The 20,218-nt window shown below is 38.8% G+C and overlaps 1 protein-coding gene across 1 annotated transcript; it reads right to left on the bottom strand.

Annotated features, from left to right (window-relative positions):
• Positions 1 to 493: 493 nt before the first annotated feature.
• LOC134226019 (uncharacterized) lies at positions 494 to 16,778 on the bottom strand. Its single transcript, XM_062706534.1, has 2 exons — positions 16,539 to 16,778; positions 494 to 1,431 (listed from the first exon to the last, which is right to left on the bottom strand). Exons 1-2 carry the CDS (start codon positions 16,652 to 16,654, stop codon positions 1,128 to 1,130), a joined length of 420 nt encoding a protein of 139 aa, XP_062562518.1. The 5' UTR covers positions 16,655 to 16,778; the 3' UTR covers positions 494 to 1,127.
• Between the last annotated feature and the right edge of the window lie 3,440 nt (positions 16,779 to 20,218).

Here is a 20,218-nt window from a genome sequence, read left to right as displayed (position 1 = left end):
GTGTATTACCCCTACCCCAATAAATCATGAACTATGAAGTAACTCCTATACACAGTGTTCATTAATTCAAAATTTCTTAGTTGTTCCGATAATGTCTGTTGGCCATAACTACTACATTGTTTACTGTGCTGATTATATGTCTACTGCTAATCATACTTTTTATATCACATTACGTACATATCGTAACCTCTTAGGGGGTTCCTATCATTAAACCAAGCGAAAACATATCGCAACATTAGTTATTATAGCGACTCTTTTCACTATCACCCCACTGCTACAGTAATGTCGAAGCTTTGTATTTCCAGTGATTTTATGAATTCGTAAATGTTACGTTCAATCTATTAGGTAACCAGGTTAATCACTGCAAGAAAACATTAAGCGGCAGCGATGCGATGCATTTTTCGCCAATCAGTGACCCACTTTTGTTCAGTCAAGGATTCTCGTGAACCTTGAAATTCCTCCATCGGTCATCATAATATTAAATGCAGACGGGTTCGATGTTTTTCAAAACTTATTTATTATTTCTAAAAATATTCACAGTAACTTACTGCACGTTCAGTTCACAATGTCAATGACAAAACACGATGCGCCCGTAATCATGGCGATGTCTCAGATTAGAATATTCTGAGTCAACTTCTGCTCGATATTACATCAGTTTTTCCTTTTGCGTTCGCTCGCACGAGCATACGTCACCGAGCCGCGTTGCGTTCAATACTTGTTGGCTGGACGCGACGAAGGTCGGATCTCAGCAGCCCGCCAAGCAAGATCAAGACCCGCTCGCATGATTGAATCTTATTCATGTGCAACGGTAATCTGATAAGGGGTCGGGGAATCGTTTCCCTCCCAGTTCTGAGCAAGCACTGATAAGCTATAGGGATGTGCACAAGATATGATGAGCTAATAATCCTATCAATGAGAATGCGAATCGACTATTTACAAACAGATGAATTCATGCGTCCTTATAGTCCTAACATCGTCATAATAAATAGTTGCGTCGTTGCGCGTTATACTTTCTCCGCTTCGTTTGGATAGTAATCCGTTGTCGGAAGTTGTCGTCTCTAACATAAAAGTGAGGTTTAACTTTGATCACAGCTTATTCGAGCTAACCGAATGGGCGTTCGGGCGGTTCAGGACGGTTGATTCATCATTCGTAGTACTACACCGCCGTTATCGGATCCTGGTACTGCCGCCGAATCGTTTGTCGTCGGAGGTACTGCTGTTCCATTGTTCAGCGTCGGATAACCCGAGTTCCCGGGAATGTCCCCGTCACAAAATCCTCCGTCTAGGGCACCCAGGGCTATGTAAAAGGACGTCAGAAGCGCTATCAGACACAAGATCCAATAGAGGGAGAAGCTTATGTATCGAACTCGATTCCAGAAAGGATCTTGAATGTATTTGGTTAGTTCTTCCTTAGTTAGAGCGTACGAGTCACTGAAATTACAAGAAAGATTAAATAAATGGTTAAATTGGTATTACAAGTTGTTTGCGATAGAAACAGCATATTTGGCTTAGAAATCAAAGCAAAATATAGCTTCCATATTTTAACATTTATACTACGTTGTTTATCAAAAATTGCAAAAATGTAGCTTCTCTGCGTCATCAATTAAATATACTCTTGAGAAATCAATAAATCTGCTTTTCACATATTTTAACGCTGAATTCTCTGGTGATACCACTCCGTAAGAAAAAAAACTAAAATCGAGTCCAATCACGTGTTTGCGGGGCTGCTCCAGTCCCGACAACGACGCGCGATTAACGTCGACGATGACATGCGATTCGGAAGAAGCCGGCGGCGAAAGCATCGAGCATCCGATCACGTTACGACGTTATTTACTTTTATCAGCATCCAGCCGCAGCGGACCATGGAAACTGCGGCGAAGTTGATTGGAGAATTTCGGGGGTTCAACATTTTCTAACGGCATTGACGTTAACCTCGACCCCCTCTGGAAGCACGGCAACAAAGGCTTGTTTGGGCAGTAATCAATCTTCTTGACGATTGATTGCTCACTGGTTTGTGAAATTCGCACGTATTTGTTGGGACTTGTGAATCTTGAAATTTTCGGAACTGATACCTATTTTTGGCAATTGCAGAGGTTACCCTTTCCATCGATTGCGGCAATTACCTATAGGAAATAGGAACTGAAGAACAATGAAACTTGAAATTTCTTGACTCATATGGGCAGGACTCATACAAGCTCCTATGTTTTATAGGTACTATCAAAAACAATGCAATGAAAAGGAATTTTAATTTGTTTTTAATTTTTGTGATTTTTTTCAGCAGTGACTAGTGAATACGCTACGCAAGTTAGCAAATAAATGCGACGAGATTGGAATTTCTCCTTTTCACGATGAGATAAAGATATATTTGGTGAAATGGAAATGGTAACAGTATTTCGTACCCAAATACTTTCAAAATTCCAACTCGAGCCGAGAATATTTGATCGCTGTGTTTATTGATTTACAAAGTACATTTTGCGCATCGTGATGCCCATATGATTCATACGATTGTATGTTGTTTGCAAATCAATAACCATTGAAAGGTTGAAAGCAGATGCGCACTTAATAAGCCGATAACAGGGTGGTAAAGATAAAGGATAAGTAGCATGCTGTGCATTAGTGCGGTTGCACAGAGCGGGTTGATTTCAATCGATGAAGTGCATCGATTTGAAACGAACGAAGAGGCGAAGAGTGAACAAATCCATATAAATAAAAATAAGTTGAGGTTTATCTTGTGGCGATCTAACACACGGACGGATTAACTAATTTGCAAGATTTTAAAATCGTTCAATTCGTCTTGCGCTCTGCAGTGTTTGTTTGGTGATTCAAATTTATAATTTTTCGCTCCTCTAATCTTTAATGATCACATTTGAGTGGGTCAAACGCAAAGGGGTGTAAGGTGACAAAAAGTTAGTTTTGAGAAAAATGGGTGCAAAGCATTTCAATATTTTAAATCGTATGGAAGTTCAAATAACAAATAATGTTCTAAGAATTTTCACATTTTTTATAAACATTGTACAAACTATATCAACATATTGACACAAAGCTCAAGTTTGAAAGCATTTTTTGCTGAATTCAACTCAAATTTGACCAAAATGTTACCTAATCGAGAATGATCAAAACTCACCTGCAATCTTACTATTGAAATATCAAGTGATAAATACTCGCCAGCGATTGAGAATCGTTTGAAAATCGTATCTTGATATGAAGCATCTACCATTACATTTTGAACACTTTTTCCTCACTACCATGAAACCACAATGAAAAAAAGAAGATATAACGGGACTGTAGACAATTAGCTGATATTAGTAAAGATTAATGTTTGAATGGAAATTCTGTGTTTATTATCGTTTGAGCACAAAATTTGAGAAGTTATTGCCGGCAACAACTTGCTTACTGTTTTCACGTAAAAAGTTATCGTCTGATAATGATTCAGCACAACACTACCACTCTGCTTTTAACCCCCTCATTTGCCATTTTTGGAGTCATCCTAAATTTTGTGCTAAGCAGTGAGCACACATTTAAAGTTTGTATGAAAATTACTATATGATATTGGTAACTTCGGTAAAAACTGCAGGTAAACAAATCGTCTTTGCAATATTATCTGATGGGCAAGTTACAGAGAAAATGCTAAATTCCAATTCCGAGAAGCTTAGCCATGTTTCTCATTTGGTCAGTTTCTCGTCTTACTCCAAAAGTAAAGCACTTTTCGAGGGTTTTATTAGCTCTAACAGGAGGTATATCCCTTATTATTATGAATAAATTAGGCACTAAAATGGCCAAAACCGGTACATTTACCATACTTCTTGTATTAAAAAAAATCAAGCAGACATCCTGATAGCACGTAACACCATGGGCGTAGCCAGGATTTCGAGAAGGGGGGGCAACTTTTTTGGTCTTCTAAATCGTAGTTTTATAGTAGTTTTATAAAAACACATGAATATTAACACATGAAACCAAATCCAAACCAAACGAAACAATAATGATTAAAACAATAATGGATTTAAAAATGCGTGATTTATTGCTCATCAGATATTTTAAAATAAAGTGAGAAAAATATTAACGAACTTAGTATTCAGAAAGAATATAAAATCGGCTATAACAATTATTATAAAAATCCTGCATACTTCCATAAGTTTAAGAAAACTAGAACCATACATCTGAATTTCTAAGCAAATCCTCTCTAAAATAATATTTATTATAAAATAGGCAGAAAAATCAATCCAGCTTTCCACGCTCGCCATAATGGCGGATGCTATAATATTTTTGACGTAAACTGCTTCCCGACACTGAACTGAAATTTTCGTCTCAGTAAGCGAAGAAAATTCGTTACTAATGACAGCCCAAAATTTGTTATTTTCTGTCAACAAGAAGTCTGTGCATGATCAAAGCGGTTTATTTTTATCATTCAAAATAAGAATATATTCATTTCTTTTAATTAATATGTTACTTCTTTTCAGAAAAAGAGGTCATTCTATTAAATATTGTAACCTCCAAGATGTTTTTATATGTTGCGAAAGTCAATGATTAGTTATACCGGCAAACTATTCTATGAAGAAGTTCAGTACACAAAGGTTTCAAGTACTGTTGCTCGGAATTTGAGCATAAAGGAAAAAGTACCATGGATTAGTAGCTGGTAAAATGGAAAATTCATCTGAAACAAAAATATGATTCTCTCCGCTTGATGCTTCGAAATCATCACATCGCATTCTGCTGCTTGGTGAAAATTTCATCGATGTACTATAGGCTTTCCATGTATGTTTTTTTTTCTAATGGACTGCAAATTCACGGATAAAAAAAAACAAATGCAGCTAATAAACGAAAAACCATATGCAAAATATTTCTTATTTTCGGCAAAAAAAAAAATGCTGAAACTATCATTTCAAGATCAGTTGACCACCGTTGACGTTAACGATAATGCCAATCTTCTTCCGTTTCAAGCAGCATTCAAATGTAAATAAGAAAACGCCCACTGGAAAAAGTCTACAGAGATCCTAGTTTTTCATTGACTTCATTGACACGCATATTCGAATGTTAACTTTAATAAAAATGGAATGTGAAACGGAACCGATGAACATATGAATGAAGTTGTTACTACAGAACTATAGTGCAGTAGAATGCGTATCAGAACAGATCTTGTTGAATATACATATGCCAGTTGTGAGTAAATTCCGTGTTTGGCCACATCACGATTCGGTAAATTACGCGGTAATCACAGCCCTTAAAAGACAAGTACTACCTGAGCACCAATTCTATTGCAATTCCAATTCCATACCATCTGAAATAAAAAATATTTGTTAGAAAATATTTAGCAACAAAAGTATTTTTCAAAGATAAGATTTCCTCTTGTTGACAGAAAATAACAAACTTTTGGTTGTCATTGGTAGCGAAAGACATCAACGCTTACTGAGATGAAAATTTCAGTTCAGTGTCGGGAAGCAGTTTACGTCAAAAGTTTTATAGCATCCGCCATTATGGCGAGCGTGGAAAGCTGGATATGCAAGCTTTCTCCAGGAATTCCTTCGACAATTGCTCCTGGCATTCTATCCGAAATTCTATCAGGGATTCTTTAGGAATGCCTCCAGCAACTTCTTCGGCAGTGTCTTCAGGAATTCCACCATAAATTTTGCCGGGAATTGATCCAAAAATTCCACCATTATTTACTCCAAGAAAATCTTCACGAACTTAATATTTATAAGTTCTGCAGAATTCCCTGCAATAATTCATATAATTTCGTGCTGTTTCCCATAATTTTTAAGAATAAGAATATTCCGTGGGAATTCCGCAGAATTGCCAGTAAACATTCCTGAGAATTTCACGAAAAATCTTCGCATTTCTTGTGTAAATTCCATAAAATTTTCCGTGAATTGTTTCGAGTAATTTCTTGTGAAAATTTCAAAGAATTTCTCAAGGAATTCCACCGGAAATTTATACAGAAATTATACCGAAAATGAAATCAACAATGGAATTTTCGGAGAAATTCCTAGATTAATTCGCAATGAAATCCTGAAAGAATTCCGGTGGAAACTTCAAGATTTCCACTGGGAGATCCTCCAGGAGTTTCTACGAAAACTCCTCCTGGAATTCTTCCAGGAGTTCCACCGGCATTTCCTCCAAGAATTTCTCTAGGATTTCCTTCGAGAATTATTCCGGTAGTTCTATCGGCAGTTCCTCTGAAAATTCTTCCGCGAATTTCGGCAGAATTGGAATTTATTTAGGCTTCTTCAGGAATTTATAAATATTTTCCACCAGAAGCTCCTCCGAGAATTTCTCTGCGAGCTCCTCAGGGAACTCTCCGGGAGGTCCTCTGATGATGATGATGGTCCAGCTACAAACCCCAACAAAAGGTTTCAGCTAGATGAAATTTGTCTATAAGATGAATTCTCTTGTTTCCGAGAATGCTTCTGGTAGTTTCCCCGGGGTTCCTTTGAAAATTCTCCCGGGAGTTTCTTCAGAAATTCTTCCAGAAAATTCCTTCGAGAGTTCCTCCGGAAACTCCACCAGCAATTCATCCGGGAGTTTCTCCGGAAATTCCTCCGGGAGTTCCACCAGAAGCTATTCCAGGAAATTATTCAGGCTTTTTTCGGGAAATCATTTACGCTTTCTTCAGAAATTAAGCTGGAAATTCCTTCCGAAGTTCTTCCGATAGTTTCTCTGGGAGCTCATCCGGGAGGTCTTCTAGGAATTCTACTAGGAGTTCCTCCTGAAATTCCTCCGGGAGTTCTTACGGGAGATCTTACGGGAGCTCATCCGGCAGTTCCTTCGGGAATACCTCCGGGAGATCCACCAGCAGTATCTGCCAAGAGTTCTTCCAGAAATTTCTTCGGAACATCCGCAGGTATTTTCTTCAGCAATTCATCTGGGAATACTTTCAGGATTTCATCTGAGAATTTCTGCATTAATTCCTCCTGATATGTTTCTGGGAATTCCTTCAGATATTTTTTCGGAAATTCCTTTAGGAACTTCTCTACGAATTATTTCAGGACTTCCATGTGAGAATTCCTCCGGAAGTGCTTGTGGGAGTTCCATTCATTTCAGTATTTCCAGATGAATTGCTGAAGAAAATACCTGCGGATTGTTCTGAAGAAATTTCTGGAAGAACTCTTGGCAGATATCCGAGTAAATTCCGAGTGAAGTCCGGAAGGAATTCTAGTACACTTCCGCGGAAAATCTCCCGAAGAAATTCCTGAAGGAATTCCTGGAGAAGTACCTGAAGAAACTCCCGAAAAAATACCTGTAAGAATTTCTGGGGAAATTCGTGAAGATATTTCTTGATGATTTCTTGAAGGACATTCTGAAGTAATTGCGAAAAGAATTCCAGATTGGAATGCTAGATTATTTCGCTATTGAATGTTTGGAGGTATTCCCGGAAAATTTCCTGGAAGTAATCCCGGAGGAATTAAAGGAAGAGTTCCTAGAGGAATGCCCGGAGAAGTTCCTAAAAGAATTTCCGAAGGAATTTCTTATAGATTTACAAGTGAAATTATGGAGCTAAATCGTAGGATTTCCGTCATAAATTTTTGAAGAAACTTCTGGTAGAATTTTGGGAAGAAATTCCGTATGTATTCTTGACGGAACTCTCGAATGCATTCCTGAAGGAAATGCCGGATTCTTCCTGAAGAGAGAATAGCCGAAGAAATATCTAGAAGTAAATCTTGGAGAGAAAAAAAGAAATCTTCAAGGAATTTCCTCGTGAATTTCCTAAAAAAAAATTAGGGGGGGGGGTTCCTAGATATGCAGGAATTACAATTACATGAGAAGGATTTTCGAACGATTTTCATAGGAATTTGTGGATAACTTTCCGGAGGAATTCAGAAGTTCCCAGGGGAGCTTCTAGAAGGACTTCAAGGAGAATTTTTGAGCCCGACATGTTTCGAGTTGTTTTGAACTTTCATATATTATGGATCCTGGATGCCCTAATAAGTTTTGGGAATCTTTTGAATTTCAACCACCTATTTCTGTATATGATTGGATCGTAAAGTGCACATGTTTGAGGGAATTCATTTCAGTACCCGTTCAATCTTTCCACAATTCAGGGGGGGGGGCGACGCGAGAAACCATCAACGTCGACCGTTCTACGCTAAATTGTGTTAAGCTAGTGCCACGAAATAAGGATATTAACGAACTATCATTCGTATCATTTAAACTCTCTGTTTCTGAAGACCTTGTCGCTGTAATTAACGATCCGTTTTATTGGCCAGAAGGTGTAGAAATTCGCGAGTTTCAGCCAAAAAACGTGAGCCTACCAAGCCGGCTAGTTCCGAAATGATTAGCGTAAGTAATGCACTTCGTAATACCAATGCACAAACTGATTCAAATACTTCTTTAGCTCCTTCGTTGTTCGATGCGCCTATATACGAATCGATAATTAAGCTCTATTTACTTGATTATTTGAAAATGAAAACTATTCTAGAGAAACATTCTAATAATTTTATGAAAATAGCACTCCATAATGCAAGGAGTTTAAATAGCAACATTGAAAACTATCGCTCATTCGTAGTAAATTCAAAACTAGATGTTTTATCTGTAGTGGATACTTGGCTCAAACCTTCTAACACCAGCATGTCAGTAGAGCTTGAGGGCTACAAGATTATCAGATCTGATCGTCAAAATAGGAAAAAATCAAGAGGAGGTGTCGCCTTTTATTTGAGGAAAAACATCAAATACTCCGTAATCACAAAATCTGAAAAAGAAAGCGAAATTGACTATTTGTTTATCAAATTAAAACAGGCTAACTTAGTCTGTGGAGTCGTGTATAAACCCCCAGATGTTGCAATAACGAAACTCGATGCAATGTTTAGCTTTTTTCTGAAATTGCAGCTACAGAACCCAACATTCTGATGACAGGCGATTTTAACATAAATTTGAAGATGGAAAATTCTAACAATACATTGAAACTGCATTATCATGCAGCTAATTCCCACTTATCCAACTTTCCACAGGCCCAGTTCTGCATCAACCATTGATATATTTACAGGTAATTGCACTCAGAACTTAAACAACGTTTATCAATCGTCTGTGGGTGGAATCAGTGATCACGATTTCGTTTGCATTGATTACAAATTTAGGCTTCCTAAAACTTGTGCTGATGTTTACTGGACACATGATTATCACAAAATAGATCAATCCTCTTTCTTGGCAGATTTGCGCTGCGTAGATTTTGATGCTGTACTCAACTACGCAGAGATTAATGTGAAACTAAAATGCTTCAATGATCTATTTTTCGCCATTCTTGATAAGCATGCCCCGCTCAGGAAAAAACGGTCAAAGATCCAAGCACTCCTTGGATCAACACTCGTATCCATCGATTGATTAAAAATCGGTCCAAAGCAAGATGAATACACCACTAGGTGTTCCAATCTGCCAAATTCACGATTCAGCCATCTTGGATTTTAGTATGGGAGAGCCAGACGGTTTGTTTATGTTTTGCACCGAAAATGAATTTTTCACCCCCGCCTTCTTCTCGTCCATAAATTGGGCAGACTGCAACACCTAGCTGTGTATTCATCTTGGTCCAAAGCTTATGAATGTTGGAAACACGATAGAGAGAGTCAGAGTAAATGGAGAAATTTCACCTGTCTTCGCAACTTAACAAATCGAGAGGTCAATCGTATGAAACGAGAATATTTCTCCTCCCAACTAAGCGCTGACCTTCCTGCTAAGCAACTTTGGAAAAACATTGAACGATTAGGCTTAAAACAAACAAATAATAATATGGGTGGAGGGGATGTTAATGCAGATACCCTCAACTCATTCTTTGTTGCTCACTACACACCACTTAGCTTCAATCAAAATGATGATGTTGGAACACATCCGAATCTCTCATTTAGGTGTGTTACAAATAATGAAATACTCTCTGAGTTCGTTCCTGCTTCGTGTGATGCTGTTGGAAACGATTTAATTCCGCTCAATGTTTTAAAAATGTCCTTAAGTGTTACTCTCAAATACATTGAAAACATCTTTAATTATTGTATTACTTCCTCAGATTTCCCCCTTGATTGGGAAATCGCAAAAGTAATTCCAATAGGTAAGACTGATCACCCTGTTACCGAAAAAGAGTATCGTCCAATAAGTATTCTTTATGGGGGTCCCGTAGCGTAGTTGGCTACACGTTCGCCTCACAAGCGGATGGTCATGGGTTCGATTCCCAGCCCCTCCACCAAACCCTCGTCAGTCGCCGGATGCGCAGCCCATGCGGTAGCGTATTGGGGAACGCGTCATACCGTACGGCTGCCTGATGACGACTGACAAATTGATCTTCTCGGAGGCATTCCTCCAACGGACCCGGCTTAATGGCAATCGAACAATGCAACGATCATTGGAAGCACGACATGGACAAACGGATACAATGGACTCACGATGAGATGGACTGGCAACGACAACAATAATGAGCAATGGAAATCTAAAAATAGATTCTGTATGGATTCTGTACGGCAGAATACCACAGTTGATCTCGGCACAGTAGCGGTTAAGTAACACAGAGTGCCTAATAAATAAAAGAAGGAACAAATAAGTATTCTTTGTGCACTTTCAAAAATATTCGAATCATTACTCTCTAAGCAACTAAATGAGTATTTGGCACCCAACCATCTATTATGTACTTTCCAGTCTGGATATCGGAAATCATGCAGCACTGTGACTGCTCTTATACTATCGACAGATATATGATTTCCGCACAATGATTTTCGTATCACGCTGTACGCGTACAGTGACAAGATGACACACATCTTTTCTTTCCACCGTTGAATCTATTTGACAGCTTGTTTTGAAACTGAAACTGAAACTACCGCTTTCCAAAACTATATTTTTCATCAAAACGTATAGAAATCATAAACTGTCACTATAGTTTTTTATGAGTATTACACAATACTTACCCATATTTTTTGAATAAATTGTGAATTCGCGTCAGCAGTTCATTCATCGATATGAAAACGTCAAAGTTTTCCAATTCTTCATTTTAGTATTTTAGCAGAAATATGCTTGTTTTTGCAAATATTCCGCAGGACGATTATTTCTGCGGACGTTAATCATTTTATTCTATGGTTTGGGGTGTTTTTGAAGGATAAAGCCAGCACCGTCCAATTGGGTCATAGATACAACGGTACAAAACATTCTTCCCATTTAAAAAGTAGATGCTGACTAATGGCAAATCAATTATTCCGCATACTTTCCAATCCCTAGACTTCATTCCAATTAAAACCCATGGAATCCTTGCACAAAATGTTCAAAATCACACGATACAGAACTCAAACTATTGAATACCATGCAAAAGTGACGGTAGATCTTCCCGGTAACAACCCAAGAACTGGCAAAATCAATAGGAAGTCATCTTCAGAGCATAATTGTAGTAAATAATGGGCTTACAAATAATTATTTTGGCAATGTTGTGAAAAATATCATCTGGAATTTCAGAAAAAACGATTTTTACTCAGTCAGCTTGCAAATGTTTGTTTTTATTTCATATGTCAAACGGCGTATTTGACATTTCAAACAACAAATTATGTTCTGTTTCGTACAAAACAACGGTCGAAGGGCAGGGTACGGAAATCATCGTGCTATCGTGATACCAACGTGATTTTGGGTGACAGACATATGATTTTATGCTGTACAGTGATATTGGTATCATATATGTGTCACAAGTATTAATGTTGAAAACGACATTAGAGAAGCATTAGACAACAAAATGGTCACTTTATTGGCCCTTCTGGATTTCAGTAAAGCATTCGATTCTATTGACCATAGACAGTTGTGTAACAAGTTGAAGTATAATTTCTACTTAGATCAGTTTTCCATGACATTCAGAGTATCTTGCTATGGTGCATAAATAACGGACGGAGGAAAAACTCAAACGATTATTTTCACACTAAACGTGCCGTTCTTGGTAATGTACCATCAAAAAGAGTGGGTAACGATATCATTCAATATTCTAATGTAGTTAGAAATCTTGGGTTAATGATGGATTCTAACTTAAACTGGACATCCCAGGTTAATGCCGTTTGCAGTAAAATTTATAATGCCTTACATTCGCTTGTCTTACTGAGACATTGTACTCCCCAAAATATCCGGGTTCAATTGGTTAGGTCTCTCTTAGTTCCATTGTTTGAATATGTAGATATTTTATTTGGCCTTGTAACTAAGAAAAATTCAAGAAAACTTAACCAGGTGTTCAATGCAGTCACCAGATATGCATTTAATCTGAAAAAGTTCGACCATACATATATCTAATTATAAAAAGGCAATACTTGGATGTGATTTTACAAGTCATTTAAAGCTTAGAATCTGTATCCAAACATTCAAAATTATAAACGACCCTCCAATTTACCTTCGAGATTTCTTCAGACATGCGCGCTCTTCAAGAAGTTCATTACTCATCGTTCTTAGATGCCTTTCAAATAGTTTAAAACAATCTTATCGTTTACGAGCCATACAAATTTGGAATGATCTACCTCGAAATCAAAGGAGTGAAAGAAGTTTTTCTACTTTTAAAAGAAATTTAAATAATTTATTTAGTGTATAGTCATTGGTATTAGATGTTGCATAGTAGCATAAGCTTTGAAAAACAGTAGGTGATTATTTATATTCCTATATGGAGTTTGTTAATAAATAAATAAAAAATAAGTGACTAAAAGATGAGTGAGTTTGATTTTGCGCACATACATACACACAGACCCACACATACACACAGACAGACATCATCTCAATTCGTTGAGCTGAGTCGATTGGTATATAACACTATGGGTCTCCAGACCTTCTATCGCAAAATCGTCTTGGAAGTGAATATACAGCGTTTTCGTTACACCTTGGTGTACGAGAAAGGCAAAAACATATCCGAACTCTTAATTGCATTTAACACATGAAAGACCTTAGCCGTGCGGTAAGACGCGCGGCTACAAAGCAAGACCATGCTGAGGGTTGCTGGGTTCGATTCCTGGTGCCGGTCTAGGCAATTTTCGGATTGGAAATTGTCTCGACTTCCCTGGGCATAAAATTATCATCGTGTTAGCCTCATGATATACGAATGCAAAAATGGTAACCTGGCTTAGAAACCTCGCAGTTAATAACTGTGGAAGTGCTTAATGAACACTAAGCCGCGAGGCGGCTCTGTCCCAGTGTGGGGATGTAATGCCAATAAGATGAAGAAGAAGAAGAACGTGAAAGAATATTGACCATCAATAAGTATTATATATCATCAATAAGTGTATTTTGTGGTCTATAAAATACAATGCAATCTATTTTATTGAAATAGGCTATTATAGGTGAAATAGGTAGGCATCGCGTCGCATGTTTTTTTTTCCAAACTCCATTACTTCGGAAATTTCTCAAGTAAATCCTCCGGAATTTTCAGCAAGAATCTCATCCACAATTCTAGGACGAAATTTCAGAGAATTTTCTCAGGAATTTGCGAACGAATTCCTAACGGAATTTATAAAGGAACTCTTGAAGGGATATTCGACATTCTTAGGGTTCTTTCACAAATTACGTAACGCTGAAGGGGAGGGAGGGGGTCAAGCCGAGCGTTACGGTTCATACAAAAAAATCAAACCTTCCATACAAAAAGTGTTACGTGGGGGAGGGTGGGGGTCCAAAATCACCAAATTTAGCGTTACGTAATTCTAGAAAGAACCCTTAAAGTTTCCCAAGAATACCTCCGGAAATTACTTAGGGGATAAATCCAGAAATTCCTTTGGAAAATCCTCAAGACATTTCTTTGAAAATTCAAAGAAGCATATCTAAGAAAATTTCGAAAAATGATCGAAGTGTGCCGTGCTCGCGGGTGAATGTGTTTTCGTTTCGTCACGTCATTTTTTTTTATTGTTGAAATGAATGGCCGGAGATTTGTATGTCAGGATGTCCGTGTATTATGTGCTGTTCCAACGAGGTCAACACTGCGTTACTCTCAAAATAAACGCAGTTCAGTTTTCGTTTGATAAAGTCCGTCTACAGTTGAAGTCCGTTTTGACGCGTGTGTTTTTTTATTCTGAGCCCTAAAATCAGGGATGCCAGACATACATACATGTCTGTATTTATACAAACATTTGGTCTTGCATACAGACACCATACTAATTATAGACATTATATAGACTTTTGCGTGAAGTTACAGACTTTTACAGACATTTGTTGTTTTCGAAAACTTTGGGCTTCCAAATAGAATACTGTTGGGCTTTCCAATTGAACAATTTTGGGTTTTCTAACTAAATCGTTATGGTTTTCGAACGGTATCATTTTGAAATTTCGAGCAGAGCCTTTTATGCTTCTGAACGGCATTTCTTTTGGGTGCCAAACATAATTCTTTTAGAATTGCAAACGGAAAGATTTTTTGATTCCTTTCGGAAGCCTAAAAAGATTCAAATCAGAAACCCAAAATAAATCCATTTTGAAGCCCTAAATGATTCCGTTCGAAAGCCCAAAATAATTCCATTAATGTGCCCAAAAGATATCCGTTCATACGGATTTCCGCACAGAATTATGTGAACTTCCGAACGTAGTCCTTCTGGGTTTAATAACGCTTCTGAACGAATATCTTTTGGGCTTTCGAAAGAAATTATTCTGGGCTTCCCAAAGAAATCCTTTTGGACTTCCAGTCGGAATTATGATGGGATCCTGAACAAAATCATTCTAGAGTTCCGAACGGAATACTTTTGGTATTCCGAAAATAATACTTTTGGGCTTTCGATTGGAGCGTTCTGGACTTCTGAACAGATTTCCGAAATGAATACTAATGGGATTTCCCACCGAAGCCCTAAATGATTTTGTTCAGAAGTCCAAGAAGAATCGATTCAAAAACCCCGAAGAGTTCCTCCCGAAAGCCAAAAAGAGCTCCGATCAGAAAACCAAATAATCTCGGTTCGTGAACCCAAAACAAGTCCTTTCTCTGGGTCGAAATTTTTGAGATTCTGAACAAAAATATGCACGTTCAACGCCGACATGATGCCAGATGGTATTATTTATAATAATTTTTTATTTGATTGAAAAGATATATTCACTCATCCAAATTACTTCCAAACGCTTGAAAACTATATTTTTTCACTTTTTGAGATCGAGAGAATTATAAATAACATGAGAACAACATCAGAATTATTGTGTGGTGATTAACAGCATCAATCAATGATTGTATCGAGAACTGTGACGATTTTCAAGTAGGTGTTTATATGAAAATACCGTTTTGTAAAAGTGGAAAGATTCAATCCGGCTCAGTGGTGTAGCAACGGAGAGCGAATCCATGCAGGTAAAGGACTTTTCAATGGCTTTCTTTTGTACTACATAAGATGATGGAGGGATCTCTGCAAGTGCCGTTTTTAGAAGTGTCCGGAATTGGGAGGTGTCCGGCGCTGGGGGATCTTCCCCTATATCACAAGGACTGACTGCTAAAAAGATTGGCTTTCAATTGAATCCGAAAAAAAGGTCCCTGATGATTGAACATTACGGTAGGTTCAAACAGTCGAAATTCCAGTTCAACCCAATAGCCATTGTTTTTGAATTCCTCCGTTTGGGACTCGTTTTCAAATGCGGTGGATGGGTGAAATAAGCTACCGTGCCATTAAATGCCTTAATTTGGTTGCTAAATCGAAAGCGGCTGATTGCAAAACAAAATTTCTTTACTGATAGGAAACTTTCTGAAACCCGAGTCATTTCACTCGGTTAGACAAAAAAACTCACTTATCATGAGGCGGGTTTGTCCTATTCCATTTAATTCCTCCACTTGATTGTAGCTTCGCTTCAAGTTAAGTTGAGTGAGTATCAAGTAGTGGAATTAAATTGAATAGCACTAACTCGTTTCATGACAAGCTAAGGTATTCTACTAAACAAGCTCTTGAATAATTTTCTATTCAGAACATACTCTTTATAGATATTTTTATCACTACTATCTCACTCTTTTTTAAATTCTCGTTTCAGTTCCCTTCCTATAAATACTATTTTTGATACTAGTAAATTGGAAACTCCATAGCCAACAACACATAAAGTTTGTGTTTGGTAGGTATTGGTGTTGAAAAAAAGTTCATTGTACCTTTCCTTCGACTGCTCAAATAAAATGATCCGAGTATATTTTTCCCAGAAAAAGTTAATTAGAAAGGGAAATCAAAAATAGATGCTATTGTTGCATCGCTTTAACAATGCCCAGAACTTCTGGGCCAGAATCATACACAAGCGCACGCACATGGTGATGTACCGATGGTTTCCTCAATCAAAACGATTAACTCGCCAATAATTTACAGAAGATTACACCCCCTGCGTGACAAACACTTATTCTGATCGTTTCGATTACGATTGATAAGAAATCGATATCACAGAAATCCCTGGCACATTGTTTCTGCTCTTATAGCTGGGCCATCGAACGGTCAGTATGATAAATTTACGGAGCACTCGCGTTTGAACAATTCCAAGAAGTGTGACAATGCCATCACCATCATTAGCATCCATCACACCGTGGCCTGTCTGTTGTTGCACGTACGCACGATTGCCGACACAAACACGTGTTGAATATACATTTCTCTTCAGTGAACGAACAACCATCAACCCTTTCGGCACCTTTCGACACTTACTATTCTCGAAGTATGCTCTCGCTGGTATTGTTGTTGAGGTCCTCCTGAGGAATCGGAATCACGTAAGATTTCTGGTACTCCTTAGGCAACAGCCGGGTTTTCTCGTTGATGGTCATCTTGCTTTCGCGCTCTATGCGTATTATATCGTCCTAACAAAAGCACAACCGCCCGATCGAATGGGAAAGAATCGTTTCTTGTCTCAAGTTTACAACACTACTGATAGCTCGCCTGGCAATGACTGGAAACTTTATACCTACTACCCAACAGGACAAGCTCGAGTAGAGCGGTGCGAGATTAGATCCCGCCTCTATGTACATACAGCCTCAGCATCCCCATCGCTATTCTGTGATGGAGCATTTGCTGGAAATCCGAGACAAAACGCTCTCGCGCTCATTTGTTCAATCACAGCGTGTTTGCTAGTTGCAGATAAGGACGCGACGTCTGCGATACCTTTACGCTTTATATGTCCAGACGAGATGATCGCATTACCATGCTGCTTATTCATACGATAACGAGATTATTATTGCGCACGGTAGGGGGCAACCAATAAACTATCGGAAGAAATCCAAAACATCTCTCGCTTCGTTTTTGACGTGGGACTACGTCTGTGCTTTCTATACCGGAGTACCTACACTTTGCAATTGCGATAAATCGAAAAACGTCACGAAAATATGATAGACTTTAAATATTAATATCTCAGCCGTTTCTCTATGGATTTTTAATTTTCATAGATCATTCGGTTAAGGAAAAATCAACGCTTCATATCCAATGTATTGAAATATTGGATTATAATTATATAGGGTAAGTCGGGGTGAGATGCCGCGTCGGTATAGATGTCGCACGGCAGCCCTTACTGTGCACCGTTCAATGTGCAAAAACGATCCATAAAAAATGAAAAACGATCCGTAAATAACATCTGAATGTTCCATAAAACGCTGCCATAAATATATAAAATAGTTCGAGAGATTCCATAAAGAATAACTTTATGATCCATAAAACTATATTTTGATCCATAAAATTTCAAATTTGCGCAATTTTTATCCTGATTATGATCCATAATTTCAGTAATATGATCCATAATTTTGGTCATATGATCCATAATTTTGTTTATATGATCCATAATTTTGTTTGGAGAGAAGGCCAATTAAATTATATTAATTGATCCACACATTTTTTAAAATGTATGGATCATTTAGCAAGATTTATGGATCATATTACCAAAGCGTCTGTTCACCAGGAGGTGCGGCTCAAACAGCGTCTGCCTGGTACCCAGCGGTTGATTAACGAAATGCTGTATCGCGTCAGCTATACCTAAGGTGGCAGCCCCATCATCGCGATGTAGGTAACGCGGCCCCAGTAAGGTACTTATACTACGTAGCAAATACTACGAAAAATGGAGATAGAAGAAAAAGAGAACGTTATTTTTGGCAACCGACTCGGCAACGAAATAAGGACTATGATTGGAAACTCGGTACCTGGAATGTCAGGACCCTAAATGAACCTGGACGAGTGAGCCTTCTGGCTCGCGAACTGCAGAAGGTTGGAGTGAACGTGGCCGCTATTCAAGAAGTCCGATGGTCCAGATCCGGAGAACGTGAATTCCGACCCGTGGACCCCACGACCAACACTGGATTCAAGTATAACATCTATCATAGCGGCGGTGAAAAAGTAGAGCATGGAGTTGGTTTCGTAGTGATGGGCAAGCAGATGAAGCGAGTGATGTGGTGGAAACCCATTAGCGAACGAATCTGTGTGTTGAGGATACGGGGCAAATTCTTCAATTACAGCCTAATCAACGTTTACGCACTGACAAACGATAAATCCGACGACATGAAGGACACGTTTTATGAATGTCTTGATAAAGCCTACGAAGAGTGCCCAAAGCATGACGTGAAAATTGTTATCGAAGACGCTAACGCTTAGGTCGGTAGAGAGGATTTTTTCCGTCCCATAATCGGTAGGGAGAGCCTTCACTACGACACCAATGACAACGGCCTACGGCTAGTAAATTTTGCTGCTGCCAGAGGGATGGCCATCAGTAGCACCTACTTTGCATGAAAGAACATCCGAAAGCACACCTGGAGAAACCCAAATGGTGAAACTTGCAACCAGATAGACCATGTTCTAGTGGATGGGCGCCATTTCCCGGATGTTATCGATGTGCGATGTGTTCAGAGGTCCGAAAATTGACTCTGATCACTACCTCGTTGTCAGTAAAATTCGATCACGGTTGTCAACTGTATCAAACGAAAGATCACAGCGAAAGATGCGTTACAATATCCAGCGATTGTCGGCGGAAAGAGCATCAACTGAGTACCGCCAGAAGCACGACGAACGGATAAGGGCAATCAATGTTAGCGACAACATCAACGATATATGGGAGTCGATCCATGCAGCGGTGAGCACAACACCACGAGAAGTGGTATGTACTGCACAGAGGCGACGGGTTGGCTCGATGTGGAGTGTCAGAGAGTGACAGACGAGAAGAACGTTGCCATAATTCGAATGTTGGTGTCAGGTACCGTCAACTGGTGGGAAGATTATCATTTTTAAGACAAAACATGCAATAACAATGTGTGTTTACATTTTAAATCGAAACAAATATTTTCAAAACATGTAGTGATATACGTTGCAATAATCAACAACTTCAGTTTTCTGAAATGCATTCGCATTTATTAAAATAAATTAAATTATCACACATTTTTTGAGTAATCTGGTTTGGGGTGAAGTTGTTCAAGACAGCTCTAATAAAATCATTATGACCTAGTAGTCAAAATACACTAGGTTATTTGTATGAATGTTGAATTTACTACGTAAAGAAGTCTACGAAGTCAATATTTGAAACGAAAATAGCGTCATTTATGACTATCTCACTCTTTCTTCCACAAAATACATTTTCATGATTATTATCGAAAAACTCGGATTTCTACCTAGCGGTAACATTACTTGAACGGAGAATATTGTTGACTACCGTTTCATAAAAAAATTTGGCACTTTTGACTGACACATAAAAAGATCATCTTCACCTCAATTATCATCTTCCCCCCAGTTGACGGTACCCGATCAAATAGAGATCGGTACAAGGAAGCAAGATGGTGGGGTGCAGATGGCGGACGGTACGTGGAGGAGGCGAATGAACCACGAGTTGCATCAGCTGTTGGGAGAACCATCCATCGTTCACACCGCGAAAATCGGAAGACTGCGGTGGGCCGGGCACGTAGCCAGAATGTCGGACAGCAATCCGGTGAAAATGGTTCTCGACAACGATCCGACGGGAACAAGAAGGCGAGGTGCACAGCGGGCAAGGTGGATCGATCAGGTGGAGGACGACTTGCGGACCCTCCGCAGACTGCGTGGTTGGCGAAGTGCAGCCATGGACCGAGCTGAATGGAGAAGTCTTTTATGTGCAGCACAGGCCACTCCGGCCTTAGTCTGATGATAAATAAATAAATAACAAGGAAGCAAGAGCAGCCGAAAAACGAACCCACCGCAGGAAGAAAAAAGAGTACGAAGAACAAGTTAGTAGTGAGGCGCAGAAAAGAATGGAGCAGAACGATATGCGGAGGTTTTATGAGACTGCCAACGGCATGCGGAGAAAAACAGCGCCATCTCTCGTCATGTGCAACGACCAGGAAGGAAATTTGCTGACAGATAAAACCGAAGTGGCTGCCAGGTGGACA

Source organism: Armigeres subalbatus, chromosome 1 (assembly GCF_024139115.2).
Source record: "Armigeres subalbatus isolate Guangzhou_Male chromosome 1, GZ_Asu_2, whole genome shotgun sequence".
NCBI lineage: Eukaryota > Metazoa > Arthropoda > Insecta > Diptera > Culicidae > Armigeres > Armigeres subalbatus.
Note: the sequence above shows the minus strand (reverse complement) of the source record. Positions and strands in the feature narration are given on the sequence as shown.